The sequence below is a fragment of the Parasteatoda tepidariorum genome, chromosome 2 (assembly GCF_982258835.1).
Source record: "Parasteatoda tepidariorum strain Cologne lab strain chromosome 2, Ptep-v5.0, whole genome shotgun sequence".
Lineage (NCBI taxonomy): Eukaryota > Metazoa > Arthropoda > Arachnida > Araneae > Theridiidae > Parasteatoda > Parasteatoda tepidariorum.
In genome coordinates this window covers 63,841,873-63,863,788 of record NC_141756.1, presented here as the reverse complement: position 1 = coordinate 63,863,788, position 21,916 = coordinate 63,841,873, and the positions used below count along the sequence as shown (strand labels likewise).

The window sequence follows — 21,916 nt, the reverse complement described above, 5'->3', positions numbered from 1 at the left end:
TTTAGAGCAGCACTACCCTTTTTAGTAAGAGGTGGTAAAACTATTGGAAAAGAAGTTTTAAAAACAGGAACTCGAGTAGCATCTGATGTATTATCTGGAGAAAACTTTGAGGAAGCCGTCAAAACAAGAACTAAAGAAAGTGGAAAAAATCTAGCACGAAAAGCTATTGATAAAGTGCAGTCTATGGTCGGGAAAGGAAACTATAAAAGGAAGCGTAAGAAGCAAAAACGATTCATTTCATCTAAAGCACGCAAAGTGAGTGGACGTGATATTTTTGATCCATAAAATGGCATTTTTGTTGAAAGATTCTCCTGAGTGCGTAAAATCGGAATTGGAACTTTTTACTTTACCTGGAACTCAAACAGTTATTCAAGATGGTCAATGGATACAATTTCATCCTCTTTCTAACGTTTTTGATAATGCTCCCGTAGAGTTTCATGTCTCTGGAAGTGTAGAAGATTACATAGATCTCAGTCAAACACAATTGTATGTGAAAGCGAAAATAGTAAAAACGAACAATACAGTTATCACTAAAGATGATGTTATAGGACCTGTGAATTTATTTCTACATTCATTATTTTCTCAAATAGATGTGTCTTTAAACGATCGTACAGTTTCCAATTCAAGTAATACCTATCCCTATAGGGCCTATATTGAAACTCTCCTAAACCATGGATATGATAGCAAAACATCTCAATTAACTGCTGAGTTATTTTATAAAGATTCTGAGGATGGTTTAAATAAAAGAACTGCTTTTTTCAAAGAAAGCGCAACAGTGGACATGATTGGCTGCATTCATTCAGATATATTTCATCAAGAACGTCTTTTACTCAATTTAGTGGATTTGAAAATAAAACTAATAAGAAGCAAACCAGAATTTTGTCTACAAGGATCTGAAGGATTTAAAGTAGTATTAGATCATGTCTCTTTATTCATTCGAAAAGTTCGTGTGAACCCTGGAGTGCTTCTTGGTCATGCTAAAGCACTCGAGAAAACAAGTGCAAAATACCCCATTAATCGAGTCCTATGCAAAGTGTATTCAATTCCTAAAGGGAGCATGTCTTTTATTCAAGATAATATATTTTCGGGTCAAATGCCTAAAAAGGTTATTATTGGTTGTGTAGATAATGAAGCTTTTCATGAAACATTGACAAAATCTCCTTTTGATTTTAATCATTTTGATTTAAATTTTATTGGAGTGTATGTAGATGGACAACCTGTCCCCCATAATCCATTGGAACTCAACTTTTCACAAAATCAATACATTCGTGCCTATCAAACTTTATTTGATGGAACGGAACGAATGGGTCAAGATAGAGGAATATTTATTTCCAGAGAAGACTACAGGAACGGAAATACATTATTTGGATTTAATCTCCCCCCAGATCTATGTTCAGGAGAACCTTTAAATCTGATTAAGCATAGCAATTTGAGATTAGAACTGAAATTTGCCAAATCACTGGAAAAAACAGTATGCGTTATCGTTTTTGCCGAATTTGAAAATTTGATTGAAATTAACAAGTCAAGAAATATTTTATTCGACTTCGGAAATTGAAGAATGGATGGATTGCAACTATTCTACATTTTATCGCAAGATAAGATAACAACACCTTACTTTCAAGGCGTATATTCAAGAGATACGCTTCCGAGTCTCCGAGAAAACACATGTGCTATCACGAATTCAGATGACTCATCACAACCTGGAACTCACTGGCTAGCGTTATTTGTGAATGATCAAGGACAGTTAGAGTTTTATGACTCATATGGGAAACCTCCCGGATTTTACAACGTGAATACCGCTTCCTACACGGACGTACTATGGAATTCCAAAGTGTTTCAATCACCTACATCCAATGTATGTGGACAATATTGTATTTACTTTTTACTCAAACGCTGTCAAGGCTATTCTATGTATCATATTTCAAATCAATTATATGTAAATGATTTTCAGATGTATCAATTTGTAAAGAAAAAATATGGTGTAAGATTTGTGTTTAGAAAATAAAAAAGGAATGAAACTAAATCTAGTGTCTCTCATGTCATTATTATAAAATTTTACATTTAAATATTGTTATGTAGGCAATAGTGCAACATTTTTAATTCTTTTTAACAAAATTTTCAGAAAATATTTTTATTATTGAGGAAAACTTTCTATCTTTTATGAAAATATTTGTTTTTTGCAAAAAATTTTCTCTTTTAAGATAATATTTTTTTGTTTTTGTAAAAATATTTCAAACGTTTTAACAAAATTTTTCTATCTTTTAAGAAAACATTATGTTTTTACACAAAAATTTTTTATTTTAAGAAAATATTTTTACTTTTTGTTAAAAATTTGCTAGTTTCGTAAAAATATTTCAAACTTTTTAACAAAACTTTCTAATATTTCAGAAAATATTTTTATTTTTATAAAAAAATTTCTATCTTTTAAGAAAATATTTATGTTTTTGCAAAAAGGAAATTTCCAGTTTTTCAGAAAATTCTATCCCTCTTTCTAAAACTTTTTGTATTAATTAATAAAGGGTGAAATTTTTCCTTGATAATATAAACTTTTTCACCTGTGAAAAAAATGATCAATAAAGACAAAATACATTTTAATAAAATAAATAAAATTTTATTCAAAGTTTCACCCAAGCACTTCTGCGGGCATACATCATAGGTTTCTTAACAATTTTATTTTTACTATACAATTTTTTATTTACATCTAAATGTGATGGTAATTGAATATCATTTAATGTTTTTAAAAATACATTTCTCCCCACTGGAGCTGATTTTCTATTTCGCAAAAAGTCATTGATAAGATTTACTATATTACTTCCAGGAACAGTTTTATCTTCATGAATAATTTCACCTTTAGCGTTCCAAAGGAGAGATTCATTATTTTTTAAGAATTGATACATATCTTTAGCTTTTTCTTGGAATCGAACTGGAACAGCAGTTAGAATTTTTCCCTCCAAGTCTTCAGTTTCTTTTTTGATATTTGAAGAGATCTCTTCTGCAGACTCTACTAGAGGATTGTCTATGTTCGTAATTTCCTCATGATCGGTTTGAGATTCTGGTTTTTTCGGTCTCGAAATTGAAAAGTGCGTATACTTCTGCAATATTTGTAAATACAGAGTTGCTTTCTCGTCATCTGCTAAGTCCTTTTTCTGTAGAATATTCTTCATTTGTTGATCCAATTGTGATAAGTGTTCCGCTACTTGTACTCTATCCTCCGGAACCAACACAAATTTCTTACTATACTCCATGAATTAAAGAAGTAATCACAGAAATAGCTGCAGGTAATAAAAATGATAAAAATCCTTCTCCTTTCTGTACAAGAATTTTTTTCTTCTTATACAATGGCAATTTCTTCTTAGAAAGTTTTCTTTTAAACTTTCTTTATGAGGAGCTAGTTTATTTTTCTGAGATTTCGTGAGTGGTATATTACCACACAATACATTCAATACACACTCACACAAAGTTTTTATTTCACTTTTTGAACACTTTTTTAAAAGAGACTTGCAATGTTTAGTTTTAGAGATCAATTTCATGAGCTCTAATGTTCGCTCATTACATACGGACATCTTACTTTCAAATGATTTGAATTTCGAGTGTCTGTCCTATTTATAGGTGTTGATAAAAGTTGAAAACCTTCAAAAACAATGGTTAAAGTTGTCATCTAATTTCCTTGAAATTCACAGTTGAAATGAAATTATCGAGGTTGGTACACATAATAAGTATCTCCAGGAAACATACCAGTACGCATGCGTAAAGATTCTTCCGTATCACACTTTAAATCAATGAGTAAATAATCATAAGGTTTTGATGTGGCATCAGCATAACATTCTTGAAAAAAATTAACTTTACGAGGGTACAATTGACGTCCTAAATGTGAAATTTGCGATTGATCTCTTCGATTCTTAAATAATACAAGATAATGAGCATTTAAGGATATTTCTCTCATTTCCTTTCCTTTATGAAAAATGTTTTGAACCACAAAAATAATGCTAAGAGATTTATGATGGGAAAATTTTGTAAATAATTTCGTCAATTGAGGATCATTTCCCAATTCACTCATGAGATCATCAATCACAATTAATGCATCTGAATATTGATTCAAATCGGAGGGAAGTCCTTCTTGAAAAACAACATTAGGCATCTCATCATATAATTTTTGATAAACGCCATAACACCATACCACATGTTTTGGAAAAGGATGTATCATTTGGTTTTCAATCACATTTTTTATGAAATAACTTTTACCACTACCTGTTGGACCTGCGAGGACAGCTGTAAAGGGATGTTTGAACTTCAAAAGATCCATGATGAATGAAAAACTTTACTCTCGCCACCTCTATTTATCGTTATCTCTTATCACCACATGATGAGTTCAATCCTCAGCATTAATTATATTTAAATTAAATAATAAAATAGATTTAAAGTTATTATATCTCTAACATTCCCACACAGATGGCACCACTAGAGTTAAATATGATATCATGTATTTATTATGTTATAATTAACACGTGTATGGTCAGTACCGTTGCCATCCAGAGAAAGTTATAATAACATTAAGAGGTGCAGAAATAAATATTTAATAACTGTCAAAGGTTAAGTGAAACTATATCGATTAAACTGTATTAAGATATCGATATCAAACAGTTTTTATTTATACACGTGTTCAAAATACAAAGGTTTAACTTATTAACACATATCTAACCAAGCATTCGTGGGTCAGTGGTTATGATATCCAACTACTGACCCACGAAGGCTTTTTGATGGCGTGAGTTCGATCCTCAGCCTTAATTATATTTAATAAATAATATTAAAACAGATTTAAATATTAAAATAGATTTAAAGTCATTTTATTCCTACATAGATGGCGCCACTAGATCAAAAGCATGATATCATTTATGTGTTATGTAATAAAAGATGACGTCATAACTTCATAATACACAATTTCTCCCCCAAATAACAAAGTTTCTAAATGTTGCCATCCTTAAAAACTAATATTAAAATAATAAGTGATGCCACCTTCAAAAAACTAATAAATTAAATAATATTTAAAAAAACGAAACTAAATTAAAAACAGAAACCGAAACTAAAAATATATTAGGCTTAAGAAAAAAAAGAAATAAGCTCCCCATGACGCTGCAGACGAAGTTTCGATTTTCAGGCGGGCAGAAATAAGCAACTTCCGGTTTGTAGGTGGGCAGAAATAAGCAACTTCCGGTTTATGGGTGGGCAGAAATAAGCAACTTCCGGTTGGGGCGGAAATAAGCACCCCTTGACTGCCCATCACTTCCGCCGCATATATGCCTGCTCTTACTACTGTTCGACTACCTATAAGAAGACGGTGGGATCGAGTACTGATCAAATGATAGCTGGTATAAGTACTGATAATAAGATTGGTGATCGATTGTTGTTGTTGTTGTTAATTTACGTCGCACTAGAGCTGCACAATGGGCTATTGGCGACGGTCTGGGAAACATCCGGAGGATGATCCGAAGACATGCCATCGCAATTTTGTTATTGTTGCTGTTGTTGTTGTTAATTTACGTCGCACTAGAGCTGCACAATGGGCTATTGGCGACGGTCTGGGAAACATCCGGAGGATGATCCGAAGACATGCCATCACAATTTTGATCCTCTGCGGAGGGGATGGCACCCCCGCTTCGGTAGCCCGACGACCTGCGCGCGAAGTCGAGCACTTTACGGTAGCACAGTTTAACGAGGACCAATACCGCACACCCTCGGTCCCTACGCAGACTGATCCAAGTGGTCACCTACCCGCACACTGACCGCAGCCAGTGATGCTTGACTTCGGTGATCTGCTGGGAACCGTGTCTTAACGATCAACTGAAGTCCACTGCGGGACAGATTGGTGATCGAAAAGAGTAACTACTATTTTACCTCTAAATTCTATTTTACTTTTGTTCTAAACTTCGCATGAAACTGCAATCACAATTGAATACGAAATTTTATAATAAACGTATATTCAATTAAAATAATGAGTATAAAATTCAAAAACATTTTTAGTAATTGAATTTTTGTACTATTTCTTAATAATAAAATAGGCAAAAAAATTCTAGAAATAACTTTTTAGTCTTCAACGAAGAATTTTTAAGAAAAATGCAAAGGATAAATGCATTGATAACCGAGATAAACTATAAAGTTTAAATTTTATCCCAATTGAAGTGAAAACTAAATCTCTGAATCCAAATCTGTATTAATGTAATTAAATTCTTTGAGTATTACAATTGAATATATTTTAATTTAGATGTTACTTTTATCATGGAATAAAATTTTTGTTGTAGTCGCAGGGGATTGAAGAGTGAAGCTATCAGGGGAAAGAGCAACCCACATTCTGAAAAGAATGAATATAACTGAAACGAAATAATATAAAGATGAGAGATTAAATTCTTTAAAAGTTTACTTTGAAATCAATAATTTAGAAGATCTTTTCCATAACTCGAATTCTTTCTCTTATATTTTACCCTAAATAATTTACATTAATTAACTCCATTCTCAGTTTATACTTACGATGAATAGCAATTCTTACTTTCTCCAGATATGTTCCCTGTTTTAAATCTGAATTATATAATTTTGGTTCTGCGATTAAGATTAATTTTATTGATTTTATGAAGGAAAAAAAGATATATTATTTTGCTTTGATCAACGTAGCGTACTTTGACCAGAGTATAAAACAATACGTTTTAATCTAATTTAATGAGAAAAGTAAAGTCGAAAGATATTTGAATTTGGCCATTAACTAAATTATTTCTTCAAGCGAAAAGCCTTTCGCTGTCTAGATTTTCTTAATTTTGTCTCCTTTCACTTCGGACGGGACATGTGCTATCCCAGTCTGAAAAATGTTTGATAGTACGGCTGGGACAACATATGTCCCAGTTACTGAAAAACATCTAAGACAGAAAATAACGTCAAGTTCTGCCTCTAAAGGGCCAAACTTGGCGTTATTTTCTGAGGCCGTCTCAATCGCTCTGAGTCCATAAATTTCTCATCTCAAATCGTTCCCGATCTAATCAAGCAAGCGGCAACTGTCAAGGTTGCTCAGTTGATGATTATCATTTCTTACGTCAATTTATTCATTTCTTTCTAACGCTTGCCACTTGCAATTTTGTACGAAATTTTTCAGATATTTTCCCCATTTTCTTTCCTTTTTCTGATGAAGGGTTGAAATGAGTCGAAAGAGAATTTACCCTGATAACAAGCTGAGACAGCTCTCTTATATTAGTGACACTTCTGAAACTGAAAACACTGAGTCCACATTAGAGGAAAGTAGCCAAGAGGAATCCGAATAGAAAGTCGTTCCAACCTATCACAATGATTTGTCTGATGATGCAGTAGAGCTCCAGAACCAGAATCCACAATCATTTTTATGGTCCCATGCAACTAACTTTGCACTACGAATACCACTAGTTACTTACATCAAGGGTCAAACAAATCTCTCTATTGGCAGCGAAGTCACCGAAGTGGATTTTTTCATCAAGATCTTTCCGAAAAGCTTATTTATTTACATTACCCAATGTACGAACGAAAGAATAGAAATGGAGAATAAAGCATTGAAGGAAAAGGAAGCAAGTTTAGCATCAGACAGTCGAAACGCTACAAACAAAATGCATCACATGACCGACAAAATTCGAAATCATGACAGTAGTTGGGATCATGAGCTACAACAGGGAACCTCAAATGGTTCACTATTGGTCACTAAATTCTTCTCTAGGAAAAGCAGCTATTCAAAAGGCGATGAGTAGGGATCACTTTCTTTTTTCTGATTTCGAAATTATATTTCAATTCCACGGAAAAACCTGCAGATGTTTCGAAATTATACTATATTGAAGAAGTAGTTTCCTGCTTGAAGTGTACTTTTTGAAGAGTTGACAGCACAAGACAGTCAATAGACGAGTCAATGGTCAAATTCAAGGAAAGGAGCGGCCTAATACTGTACCAACCTATGAAACCAATAAAGATAGGTATCAAAGTTTGGGAGCGCTGTAAATTCTAAGACCGGATACGTATACGACTTCAACATTTACACTGGAAAAGAATCTTCAGTGACTGAAGGAACTCTTGGAGAACGCGTCATGCACTAAAAAGAGTATTAGATTTAGAGCAAACGTGGAGTTATGGGTTTGCTATTAAAATTCATGATAAAGTTTAATTCTTTTTCAAATCTGTTGTGATATTTCTTTTTAAACATGTAAAAGAGAAAACTATTTATAACTAAATTTCACCATTAACATCAAATATTTAAAAATAAATACAAAAGCGTAAAACGTATTTTTAACAAATATTATTCATATTATAAATATCTGCATTTTAGTTTTGATACTTTCAGCATTAATTTAGTTTATATGCGGAAATTATATTTCTTAATTATTTTTAAATCTGTATTTCCAGCTACAAATAGGAAATACATGCCTAAATATTACTGAGGCTGGTATTTTCCTCCTCATAGTTTCTCCACAGTTATGGAGAATATACTGCGATGTTTTTAATTCCAAAGATGATCGTTGATATGATGATCGTTGCAGTTTAGCAGTCAATGCAATAAAAGTAGAGGCGTATAATTAAGCGTGCCTGCATTTGATATTTAGATGATTTTGAGGGATTTTGTAGTAATCCTAATTATTCTTGATAAGAGCTTTTTCCAATTCCTGGTAGAGAAGTGAATGGGGAATTCCCGTAAAAATTCTTTAAATACAGTAACTTAGTGAAGGCGGTTCCGTAGACTTACGAGGCTCAGCCTCAATTGTTTTTACTTCAGTATTTTCACAATCCTTAAACGCTCTTAAAAGGGCTTTTTCATCTGTATTAGGGATAACATCTTAAACAAGCTTCCTCTTCTTAGGTTTCCCAGGAAATGTTTTTTGGAAGTAGTCTATCTGCAGATAAGTTTTCTTGTTTGGCAACTGAGGAAGGCGTAGCAGTGGAAGAAATTTCGTATTACTCTGTGATAACTATGTTCGGAATATTAGTTTTGACAGCTACAAATTTATCGGACACGATTTTCTTTTCTTTTAATGTAAATATTTCTATTAATTCTTTTTTGAGTTAGATTGAGGCTAGGGGTGCACAACCTTTTTGAGTGAAGGGCCACATGCACAGCAAATTGACCAATGAAGGGCCGCATGACAAAGTATTTCGACAGACGTATTGACAGCAGTTGTAGGTAGTAATTGTTATATGAACATCATTGTTCTAGGCCAGTGATTCTCAACCACTGTGCCGCGGCACTTTTGTGTGCCGCCAAATTCTTAAAATGTGCCGCCAAATATTAGAAATGATACAATAAAAATTATAATGCTTTTTTTTATTATGAGTAAAGTTTAAAATAAAGAAAAGTGTATATGTATTATGTATATACTTTTTATAATTTTCCCACGCTTTAACAGCGTGATAGCATCTTCGTCGGCGATTTTATTGTCTCTGACAATCTTAAAATAAGATGGAAGTGTTTAACACACAATTTTAAAAAATGTTGTAAGAGCTGATCATTAAAGTAAGCTATGCAATTAGTAAGCAAACTAACAAAGAATAACTAAAAAAACAAATATATAAAAAACAAATTAACAAAGGATAATTAGCAAAAATTAAGCTGACAATTAATAATTAGCAAAAAAACTGGTCAACAAAGAAATAAAAAAAAACAGTTAATAATTATAGAAAACAAGCTAACAATTTATAACTAGCAAAAAAATAAATAACTGTTACTAACTAATAAAAAATTGGTCGAAAGAAATAATTAATCCCTTAATAAATGTGATTTTGTAGTGCATATTATTTTATTCCACATTCAAAATTATTATCACAAACTATTTAACACAGTGTAAAATAGGTAATTAAACAACTTTTAATCTAATTTTTTCATTGTGTGCCGTCAAATTTCGAAATCGTTAAAAGTGTGTCGCAACGAAAGAAAGGTTGAGAATCTCTGTTCTAGGCACTACATTCTTTTAGTCAGTTAACTTTGTCATATCTTTACATAAAATTAAATGTTTAAAATTAGTTACTGCAAAACTGATTACTCAAGAGAAAAAAACAGAATCCGGAAATCAGAATCAATTTATCAGAAAAAATTGAAATAATTAAAAAACTATGGGAAAGTTCATGTTTTTTTTTTGAAGTTATACTTCTAATGCGACTTCCAACAAGGTTGCGTTAAACGTTTAACGCTACATTTTTATTGGCCGGGAAATCACGTGGTAGGATCCAGTTTTCCCTCATTCATTTCCATATTGTTTTGGTTCTCACTAGCATAAAAATAATAAAAGTCATAAAATTATTGTTTTTCTATAAATATTTTTTTAGTTTGTTTTGATACACATGCAATTTAATAGGGTAGTATTATTTATTTTCAAATTTAGTGGATAACAATTGTAAAAAATGAGTGAAAACAATCTCACGGACAATGCGACGGATTTAAGGTTATGTCAAGGTGCGTCTTTTGTGAATATCAATTGATTGTTTTTCTTCTGAAATTACGTTATGACGCATTCACATACATTATTAATACAAATACATTTTCCAGGGCGAGACGATGAGGCAACCACAAGCACTTCCACTGGTTCAAGAGGTCCACGAGGGAAAAATGCACAATATTACCGTGATTACAGAGCACGGAAGCGAGCGGAGCAGGAAAAAGAGTCGTTGAATAGAACTAGTGATCCTTCTACGACTGCTGATTCTTCTACAATTAACGTCGCAGGTTGCGAAGTTTAACTTCGTCCGCGTGGAGGGACTCCATGCATTATTTTTTATTATCATATTACATTACACGAAAGTCCATTTAAGCATAAATTTCAACATTAAAAAATTTGCTCATGGAATTAAATTTAAAAATAAATAAATATTCTAGTCATTAAAATAAATGCAAGTTAAATACTTTGATTTAAAGAAAGTTTATAGGTTTAGAAATTATTAAAATTAAAACAAAATCCCATCAACTGAAAATAAGATTTAGCATTTCGTAGGGAATATACTTTAACTTTAAAACATTTATTTTATAATGGTTATAAGAGGCAGGGGCTAAGAGAGGGAAGAAAAAGAAAGGAAGAAAACATTAATTTTGAGGGAACTATTTTCCTTAATAATAAAAAACTATTAAGATACTTGTTTGCAACTTTTTATGATGAATATTTTTTTAATATGACATTTACTATTTACAATTATTACACATATATATTTTAGCAATTAATAAAATTCACATTACTTTACGAAACTTATCTTGATTACATTTTTTTACATTTAAAATTGAATGATATACCAATCATTTCCCAGCATATTATCATAAATGATATAAAATGGTCCTAGTAGGTAGAAAATGGTTTAAAATTTTTCTTAATGGTTATCCTGCAATTTGCAAAATTTTTAAATATTGGGATAATTTTATTCATTTGATCATGTGATAGCTTTTTCGAGCCGTTAAATGAAAGTTTAATGATTTTGTTTAAAGATTGCTCTGTAATTTTGAACAGGGCTAATTCATTCTGGATCATAAGCTGATGTTGTGGGCAGTATTAAATTAGGGCAAATAACTTAATCAGTTTCGGAATTTGTTCTTAATGGTGTTCTTCCTTTTACGGATTTTTGAATCACTTTAATACAAATAGCGATGCGGTATTTTTTAATTGCTTGAATACGAATTGCTATATGTGATTTATAAATTTCGTAAATAAAGAACGCTATGCGTGGTTTTCAAATCGCGTGAATACGAATCGAGATATGTGGTTTTTAGCCCTTTGACTACGAATTTTAAAAAAGGATTTTTTTTGTCCCGTTTATTATTCAAAAGAACAAAATAGGTCACAAATAAGGCAGATTTAGTATTTGGGATTTTTCTATTTGCGTTTAGTATTTGCGTTTATAATAGTCACCTTTTACCTTATTTCAATTTCTACAGACAACCAACAGGTTTTGATGTTTTTAATCGCGCTTTTTAACCTAATGATTCGTTAGATTTAAATGAATTTTTTTCGCGTTTAATCCAAAATTCTCGACACTTAATGTATATATATATATATATATATATATATATATATATATATATATATATATATATATATATATATATATATATATATATATATATATATATATATATATATATATATATATATATATATATATATATATATATATATATATATATATATATATATATATATATATATATATATATATATATATATATATATATATATATATGTTGGTTGTGGAACATCGTGAATACAAAAAATAAAATTATTTAGATGACTAAATATATTTAATGCAGTCAAACTATAATGATTCAATTTAAAAATCAGAAGTTAAATAATAAGCAACAGTAAAGCTTGACAAAATTTATTTATTGACTTGTAATCATTTCCAGTATTACTTTTTGAAAAACAATGCTATTCTTGTATAATCAAATCACAGTCATAAATATGAAATCATAAGTTACATTTGTTATACAATGCCTCTCGATTGTCTAGAGTTTGCTTATGCACAGAAATTAATGTTACGATAGACGTAAAACATCACAAAGTAGTCTTGGATTAAATATGTTTAGCTAGTTAGGAGAAGTAATTAGAAATGTCAAAACTATAAACCTACTTTCATACACATACTTCTCAAAGAATGTAGTTAATAAATTTAGTTTTTTAAAATTAAATTGTATTTTACCGCCTGAATTCAGGTTTACATGCTCAAATACTCGTTCTAAAATATTTAGTTTAGAATATCATGTTAAAACTAATTAAGTTATGGATAGTCGCCTAAGTAACCTTCATGTATATTAATTTTATTTAAACAACTAGAATTTGATTAGTTACAAACTTTAGAATTTATAGATTGTTCTTGACTATTAAAAATTTATCAATATTTTTCATACGGTTAAATATGGTTAATTATATAATTATTTTACATTTTTCATCTAAAAGTATTTTATCAATAAATTCCTTATGAAAATAAAAAAAAATTAATGAGCATTTATGTTATTAAAAATTATAATTGTCTTGGTATATTTCTGCAACAAATTTTAAAAAAAAGTTAATTTGGGGTAAGTTAATATTTATTGTACAAACTATGTGAGTATTAAATCTTTATCAGCACTTGTGATTGAAGAGTTCTGATGCAGCATTGCATTCTTTTTATTAATGCATTAAAATCAAAAAATGAAATATAAGACCGGAAAATATTAATTATACCAACTATATTCTTTTTGAATTGTTAATAATTGTACCGTAAAAATCAATAAAAATAACTACAGTTTTTTTACATTAAGCGACAGAAATGAAAGTTGATAAATTTGCACCAAGAGAGCTTATTATGCATAAATTATAACACGCATTTAGATGCATGGATGAAATTGTTTAAATTTTATTCTTTTTTTTACTTTGTGATGTTACACGAATCAATAAAGTTTTATAGTTGTAATATAATTGTAAATTTATTGTTCCGCAATTACTTTTTCTAGTAAAACGTAAAAAACAAGTGCTCAGTGCTGAATTGTCATTCTCAAACGCCACCGAAGAATACCATTTCAATCTAACAAGGGTTTCTAGCAATTATGTACCATAGACGATATTTAACCCGCGGTTTCGGATGGAAATAATTCCTTTTCTTATTTCGAACTTGTACCTGCAACAGCTGATGTAATTATGAACCTTTAATGGGTGTTGCTATAAAAATATTTGAGAAGTAAGTATCCATTAAAAGAAGTTTTCTCTTTTAAGTGCTCTGTTAATCACTTTCTTCCTATTTTTAAATCTTTAGAGTACTTTTCTTTAAAAATTTTATTATATTTTATTATATTTACGACTACATTTTCTTGTAGAATAAGTTAAATACATTACCTATAGGCACTTATGTTTTTTACTTATACCAAATTATTTCATTTCATATCACTACAGGAATTTTAAAATTAAATATAACTGTTTTCTTTGTATGATTTTTTTTGTGTTATCCTTTTTTCAATATGGTTAATTTTTTTATTGTTTTATTTTATTTTCACCGTTCGAATTAAAAAGTTTCTTTATGTTTATATAACCTTTTAGAAACCAAGATGTTTTTAAAAAAAACTAATCTATTTTGAAACTATAAAAGACAGTTTCATCACATTCTTCATGCTCTAATTCCTCTCAAGTAAATAAAAGTTTTATTGTAGATAGTTTTATTATTTTTATGGTTTTATTTTATTAATTGGTGATTCCCCCAAATATTTTTAATGCCATAGAACTTTCTGGATAACTGCTTTAAAGGGTATAATTTTTGGAAGCGTTTCCTTCCGAAACCGGGGTTCGTTGTCGTCCACGTTAGTTTTTGCTTTCCTTGCTTACTCATCGATTCAAGTTCTTTTCTTCAGTGGCTATAATAGTTGTATAACATTTATACTAAAAAGGTTTCTAAAGCAGTTATCCAAAAACTTGCATAGCCGATTAAAGGTTCATATCCCGTTTTATCTCTAATATGTAACTCATTTTGGCATCTAGTTTCTGACATAATGGTCATAAATAATAGAAGAAATTCTGGTTTAGTTTCAACTTTTGAGTTATTAGAAGAAAACTTGTTAAATAAATTATATATTTAGGAGAATTTTGTTACAAGTACGAAAAAAATATTTAAATAAATTGGAAGAATATTGTAACTAAAAACATTTACATTTCCTACAAACTCATAGATATTAGCTAGAATGCAACAAGCGGAATATATAATATCAGTCTGTATTTTACATCAACTGCTGCTGTTATACAATCTTAATTGAGCTAAATCTAATTAATGAAACACTAATTGATTAAATTTGTAATTCGAATGCAGTGAAAAGGAATTCTAAATACTTCTAGAAAATGCAAACGCGCACTGAGCACTTTTCTCATTCCATAACATTCAAGCATTTTTTTTAAAACATTTAATTTCAAGTATATAATTAATTTAAAAAATTTATATAGCTGAATAGATTAACAGTTAATAGTTACTCTGATTAGATTAGTTACAGTCGTATATTTACATTATTTAAGATTTTAATGATCTACTCTACGAGCATTTAGATATTATAATATGAATATTGTTTTAAGAAGAAGAGTTAACCTTGACTCTAATATTGATTGCATTTGAAACATATACTTAGATTAAACATATAACAATGGTTGCCAACTGCTTGCCAACCATAAATAAGGACTAAGGAATAATTTATACAAACGCACATAGACATTTATCCATACCACTCCAATGGCATAGTTTAATTCATTTCAAATCTTCAAGAAAACTTTTTTTAAAACAAAGAATATTTATAACTCTATTCAGACTATTGTTCCAAAATAATTTGGAGTTTTAATTATTGCTGATACTTAAAATCGCTGTCCTTTTTTTGAAAAAATTTCTATAATTATCACAAAATAAGAATACAAAACTAAATTCGTTGGAGCCATGCCATTGGATGGTTGTAATAAGAAAAGCTGAGTTACATTTATTGGCCAATATTACTAATGTCCATTGGCACAGTCTTTAGTAGTAAATATATCCCACTACTTTCATGGCACTAAGATTCAAAAATTTGAATTGTTGTTGGTGTCTTGTATATCCAACTTGCACCAGCATTGAAAAGAAGGAATCACCACTCTTCATCATGCAAAAGTACGCAAGTATTTTAAATATTTATATATTTTGTACATATATGTAAATATATTTCTTGAATCATCGCCGCTCATCTTGGACAGCTGCAACGGAATACACCAGACAGCGTCACACGAGTAACTGCGACTTTAACCTCTGTACGTTAGACGAATCCATCTACTCGAATTTCATTCTAAAACAAAGGTTTCTTTTTTAGTTCCTAGATACAGTTCACGTCAGTTTCGATTCTTCATACTGATATCACTGTAGCGTCCTTGACGATAAGCCTTGGCTCTAGTTTTAGGCAGTAACTTTTTAGATGTAATTATTTCAGAATAATTTTTTTACAAAAATGAACGATTTGAAACTAATTTCAAAAGTTAACTAAATTAAAAGATATGAGATATTACTTTTCTAATAAGAATCAGGTTTTTGAAAACAAGTATTCTAATTAGTGAGAATTAAAATTTAAGTTGGAATAAACATTTGTTTTGGCCATAGCTCAGACACATCTCACGTCCACCACACCTTGCAGTGATTCAATGAATCTCATATTAATTTGTGAGCCATTTGGCAGACGTTTTAATGGAACTGCAAGTGCTTCTCTCTGGGTGGATCACAGCTGAGGAGAGTCAATCCTAAAACTGAGATGATCGTTTAATTTCATATGAAGGAGTAAGGCCCGTCAGTCAAGGCGCTACAGTGCAGGAGTCAGGAGTTGTCCTCCTTCGGTTCTTCCCCTCGGTTCGGTTTGTATTCAAGGCCAGGATCGAATTGCATCAGCACAAAGACCTACACAATGCAAATTTGAAATTAGTACATTTTCTTTGTTGATAAAAAAATTAACATTAACAATTACATGCATAGTCGTAAAATCAGTCTATCGCAAATAATGTGCAAAATATGTCACTGATTTTTAATTTCCGTATTTGATTTTAGCAAAATTTGAGAAACAAATCTCACGTTAGTGAAATAACTGCTAAACAAGGAAGAAAATGAGTTAAGCACTTCTTTAAAAGATAATTAATGGATTTGTTAAGCCGTTTGATTATTAGATTAGTTAAGCAATAATTATTATTCAGCAGTTCTTTAAAAGATAATTATAAGATTATAAATAGGAAAAGTACATAGACTTTTGAAGGTAAGCACATTTGAACTAGTTAATTTTAATATTTGTATCTTTTAATATTCACCAGATTTGATTGTATTACAGAAAAATTTTCGCGGTAAAAGAAGGAGTATTAATATATTGAAAGATAATACATAATTTAAAATATACCAGTCTATCGCAAATAATGTGCAAAATATGTCACTGATTTTTAATTTCCGTATTTGGTTTTAACAAAATTTGAGAAACAAATCTCACGTTAGTGAAATAACTGCTAAACAAGGAAGAAAATGAGTTAAGCACTTCTTTAAAAGATAATTAATAGATTAGTTAAGCCGTTTGATTATTAGATTAGTTAAGCAATAATTATTAGTGAAGCAGTTCTTTAAAAGATAATTATAAGATTATAAATAGGAAAAGTACATAGACTTTTGAAGGTACATACATTTGAACTAGTTAATTTTAATATTTGTATTTAATAATGTTCACCAGATTTAATTGTATTACAGAAAAGAAATTTTCAACCGTAAATGAATGAGTATTAATATATTGAAAGATAATACATAATTTAAAATATACATTGAATATAATTTGGGTTTTGAGGGTAAATGAGAAGAAATCAGTTGATTTGAGGTATGCATATTTAGCTTTACTTTTTCTTTTTCTTAACATTTGGTGAGTATGAAAACTCCGTATATTACGTCGTTAGAATTCCATGGGGAACTTTTAAACCATTATTAAGATTCCGAGTGTGTAACTCTTTGGAAAAGATACTTACTAAGAGATTAAAATGAATTTTTAAATGTAGATGGAACAGTGAAAAAACTGTTTCTGATTTGAAACATGCAGGCCATAAAAAGCTTTGTGACAAAATAAAATTTAAATTATCAAATAAATGTATACTTTAGGAAACAGCCAATATAAATGAATAACTCATGAAATGTGGGCAAATGTAATAATCGATTAGTTTAGGAGTAAAGGGACTTGTTTAATTCAATATCACCGAGAGCTCACTATGCTGCTCATTCATTCTTGAAGATGGATTCGTGTATTGTTGCAATTAAATGTTTAATTTTGTTACTCTCCTCAACTTGACTGATTGACTTCAAGTACGCTCTAGACTGTATCACGAAAAATGCTTTTTCGAATTCAGAATCACGAGTTTATTGCTTAGTGTCATTATAACAACATATTTACCATAGTACTTTTAATCAATTTCAAAAATAGTTTAATTTTCTGGAATGGGCCTAAAGTTCCATTTTTAGGGTGAAAAAACGTAAATTTTATTTTTTAAAGCAAATACTCGTATATTGAAAAAATTTTAGATTTCAAGTTTAATTTATAAATTAACAGTAAAAATAACTATGTATGAAAATATAGCATTTAGTTTACTGAAATCTACATAAAATTTTTAATGTAATCCGAATTAATATAAATAACTGAAAGATTGGGTTAAAAATTGAAAATATGCGTATATGTTAAGAAAAGTTAAGATTTTCCTGTAGATTCTGGTCTTAAATGCTATATTTCATAATAATTTTGATGTTACTTTATCTTCGAAAGTTTACATTTTTGAACTTGAAAGATAAAACTACTTTTGTATTTATGCTTTAAAGAAAATTTGAAATTTACATTTTTGATACCAAATGAAAACTTTCCCGAAAACCTAATTATTTTATAATTTGGCTAGAAAAGAATTTGATAAATATGTGATTACAGTGACCGATTTCTATCTGTTTGAAATCCTAAACTTTCAAAAACAAATTTTTTTTTCCACTCACGTTGTTGATAGAAAAAATTAGGCTGTATTTATTCCAGTTAAAACAAGAAACTACTTTTACCTTTTTTTATTTTCAGTTTCTTGCAATGCAGAATTTCCACATATTCAAAATTGAGAAAAAAAATTTATCGATAAATAAAATTGCTCGGTAAAGCTTATTTTTTCTATCCAATATTTTCCCTCAACGCTCTCGTAGGTATAAACACGTACTTTTATATTTTGGAAGACAATTGATAAAAAGACTTACCATATCTGTGGGAAGGAGTAGAAAATCTGCAGGAGGGTTCGTGATAACAAAGCGTTTTGAAGACGCTTCACAGGATGAGCTGGTATCCCTGAACCGGTAGAGCCCTATACAAAGCATGCCGTAGCTGCGGAGGGCCGATACGAACAAATCGCAGTATTTACCTCCCTCCTAAAACGAAGAATATTTTTACCCATAAATCTTCAAGTGTATAAAGCAAGAAATCATGCTGTTAATTTATAGGTCCTTTTAAATGTTAAGGAGCAATAAGTTTTCTGTATATAATTTGAAAACGAATAAATATAGAAACAATAAACGTGGAAAACACGTGCACTAAACAGTTCTTTCATTAGTGCTCCAAGAAAATTGACATAAATTCAACGCAATCTCGACAGAAAAATTTCTTCTTAAATAAAATATTACGCCGCATTTTTACGTTAAACGTTGTCTACGTAACAGAAAAAAAGGGTTCTAGTAAGGGATGTGTTATGCATTAGCGGTATTGACTTTTTATGTTACCAAATAAGTTGGAGGCTGAATAGGTGGTGCTTCAGCTATTGTATTAACCGTGAAAGAAGATTTAAAGCAGGAGCTTATCTGGCAAGAAAATACCAAACATTCTATATCAGATTTGGGTCAGGGGATTTGGATGACAAATTCCTCCGGTGAATATCTTCGCATTCCAAAGAATCACTTGGCATGATAAGACCTGTCATCCATTAAAATAGAGTCAGAACAAATCAATTTATAAGCACATTTTTGTATTCAAACTGTGCCTCTTTCAAAGACACAAAGAATTAAGTGGCCATCGAGCATAATGTCTCCTTAGACAGACAAATTTTGCTTCCATAGTTGCCGTTTTTTTCAGACAGTAGGAGGTAGGTAAAGTATCCATAGCTCTCTCTCCATGCCAAAGTATCAACCAGGAACTGCTGCCTGCCCTCCGATGTTCGAGAAATCGACTATTATGGAAGCTAGCGTTTGATGGTCTGAAAAATATGTTAAATCATAGCATGACCCTCCATTTTTTTAAAAAGAGGCACTATTACTGCTTTAGCCAGCAATATCTATAAACCTAAATCTGATCTGGAATGTTGGGGATTACCTTGGAAGACCAGTTGCTGGTTTGAACCCTTATGGCCATTACATGAGCTGTAACAAGAATTATGTCATGTTATGTTTTTGTTCTCCATTTTGCTCCCGATTAATCCCGATAGATTTACTTCGATTAATTAGAAATTGGGAAGTCATAACTACAATGAATTTCAGTTACATTCCTGACTAGAACACATTTTTGTAACATTTCAAAAACCATATTCCACATAACACTGTGGTGCACTGCTTGCTCTTATTAGACAGAACTATCTGTTAAGCTTGCTTTTTTGCTGTTTATTATGGCTGTTTGAATTTATGTAAAGTTTTGTGTGACAATTGAAGAACTATTAAGTGCAATTTTTCCTCCAGAGATCTTGCTTTTGTGTTCAATTGTTTCCGAATTCGGCACAAAAAACATGTTATACCTTAACTTTCATAACTTATCAATGTATTTATTGGACAATTTGCGAGTTTTTAATTCCGATTTTAGAAATAAATGCAAAACTGAAATTACAGGAGATGTAAGATAATCTTCAGTTAAAAACTCCTTTCTTATTGTAAAGGTTTCTTATTGTAAAGATAAATGATAATAAATTATGCATTAACTAAATTTTAAAATTACATGAATACGCGGAAGACGAAACCGAAGTTTAATCATAACTAAATTCATTCAAATAAAGCAACAAATAAGCAAAGATACGGCAACAATAATTTACTTAAAAAATTAATAGGAAAATGCATACATATGCATAGATTAGTCACAACTTTAAGATATTTACCTTGTATGTCCTCTTTATCTGATCATGTACGACACATGTTTACCTAATTTATCAAAATGAGCAATCAGAGTTTTCCACTGAACTGAAGATGTCAGCTGTTGACTAATTACAACTCACTCTCTCTTGATGATAACACATGAAGATGTGAGTTCGATAAAATGTCAGCCATAAGGTGCGCAATAAATCTGTTGTGTGCAATAATGGGTCATTCATAATACTTTCCGATGCGTATACTTAGTTAGTCTTCGTTTTTTACGAAGATTCTAAATTAGACATTAAAGGCGGAAAATATAAGACATTTTGTATATGTAGCAACAAGAAAAGTTTTTCTCAATTTTAAAAGAAAATTTGCTGATGATAGCCAGGACTTGACAATAGATTGTATTATCTGTGGTAAGTTATAATATGTTTTAAGAAATATATTTCTGGAAGAAATCTTTTTTTTTTGAATGCGTGAACTTGAGTTAAAATTGAGGGATTTAGATTAAGGTATGCTTACCCCAAACTGAGCGAGGGGTCCATCATATAAGGAAATCTGGCCCACGCGACAACGGTCTCTGTTAGCCAGTGACTCTGGAGTGCTATAGCCACCACGGAGTCCTGCGCCCTCTGCCAGGATCAGTTCCAGCTCCGGTGTTGCTCCCCCGGTAACCAATGATCGGATCAGGGTGAGGGCGTTCGCATTAAAATACGTCTATAAAAAAGAAAAACAAATTGGCGGGTAAAAATATGTTTTATCAATATCACATAAATTCATGCATATTGTCACAAAAGTTTTAATTTTTTTCCTAAGAAATTACTTGTTAATTATTGACACAAAATAATTTTTGAATTTTAGTAATTTTCCCATGTTTATATTTATTTCAATGGATCTTTTCTACAAATTCAGTTACCGAAAAATAGCAAAAAATTAAATAAAATAAAAAAGAAATCCAAAATCTGTTAATCTATTTCAGCTTTGTTTATTATGAATGAGATTCGATATATTTCTATAACAGGCGCGTTATTCCATTTTGAGATTAGAAGATATTTTTTGCAGTATTGGGATCTATTTTTTTTGCTAACATAGTGGATAAATATTGTTGAGTTGGACAAAAAAGTGTATATTTCTTTTAAAAAAAACCTTATGGGATAAATGCAACATACTAAGACTACGAAATACTAAACATATTTTTAATCTAATGAAACATGAAAATGAATATTAAAATAGTCGAATGATTTTAAATTTTAGAGACACGAAAAACCAAGTAACTCATAACGTAAAAATCTTGATTTAATACATTTAACTGGTAAACTTACAATTACCTAAAAATACACTT

General features: G+C 30.3%; 2 protein-coding genes across 10 annotated transcripts in view; one reads left to right on the top strand and one right to left on the bottom strand.

The window, feature by feature from the left end:
- The first annotated feature begins 286 nt into the window (after positions 1-286).
- LOC147815810 (uncharacterized protein F54H12.2-like) lies at positions 287-3,684 on the top strand. The gene is made up of 3 exons (XM_087156594.1): positions 287-626; positions 765-1,471; positions 3,610-3,684. The coding sequence occupies exons 1-3, from the start codon at positions 287-289 to the stop codon at positions 3,682-3,684; spliced, it is 1,122 nt and encodes a 373-aa protein (XP_087012720.1).
- An 11,956-nt stretch (positions 3,685-15,640) lies between these two features.
- LOC107441522 (calcium-activated potassium channel slowpoke) overlaps positions 15,641-21,916 on the bottom strand; it is a 109,003-nt gene continuing 102,727 nt past the window's right edge. For all 9 annotated transcript variants that reach the window (XM_071177616.2, XM_016054814.4, XM_071177617.2 and 6 more), the window contains 3 exons: positions 21,097-21,291; positions 18,727-18,894; positions 15,641-16,383 (listed from right to left, as the gene is read on the bottom strand). In XM_071177616.2, coding sequence (XP_071033717.1) covers positions 16,303-16,383; positions 18,727-18,894; positions 21,097-21,291 — 444 coding nt within the window. In that variant the 3' untranslated portion in view covers positions 15,641-16,302. The remainder of the gene's footprint in view (positions 16,384-18,726; positions 18,895-21,096; positions 21,292-21,916) is intronic.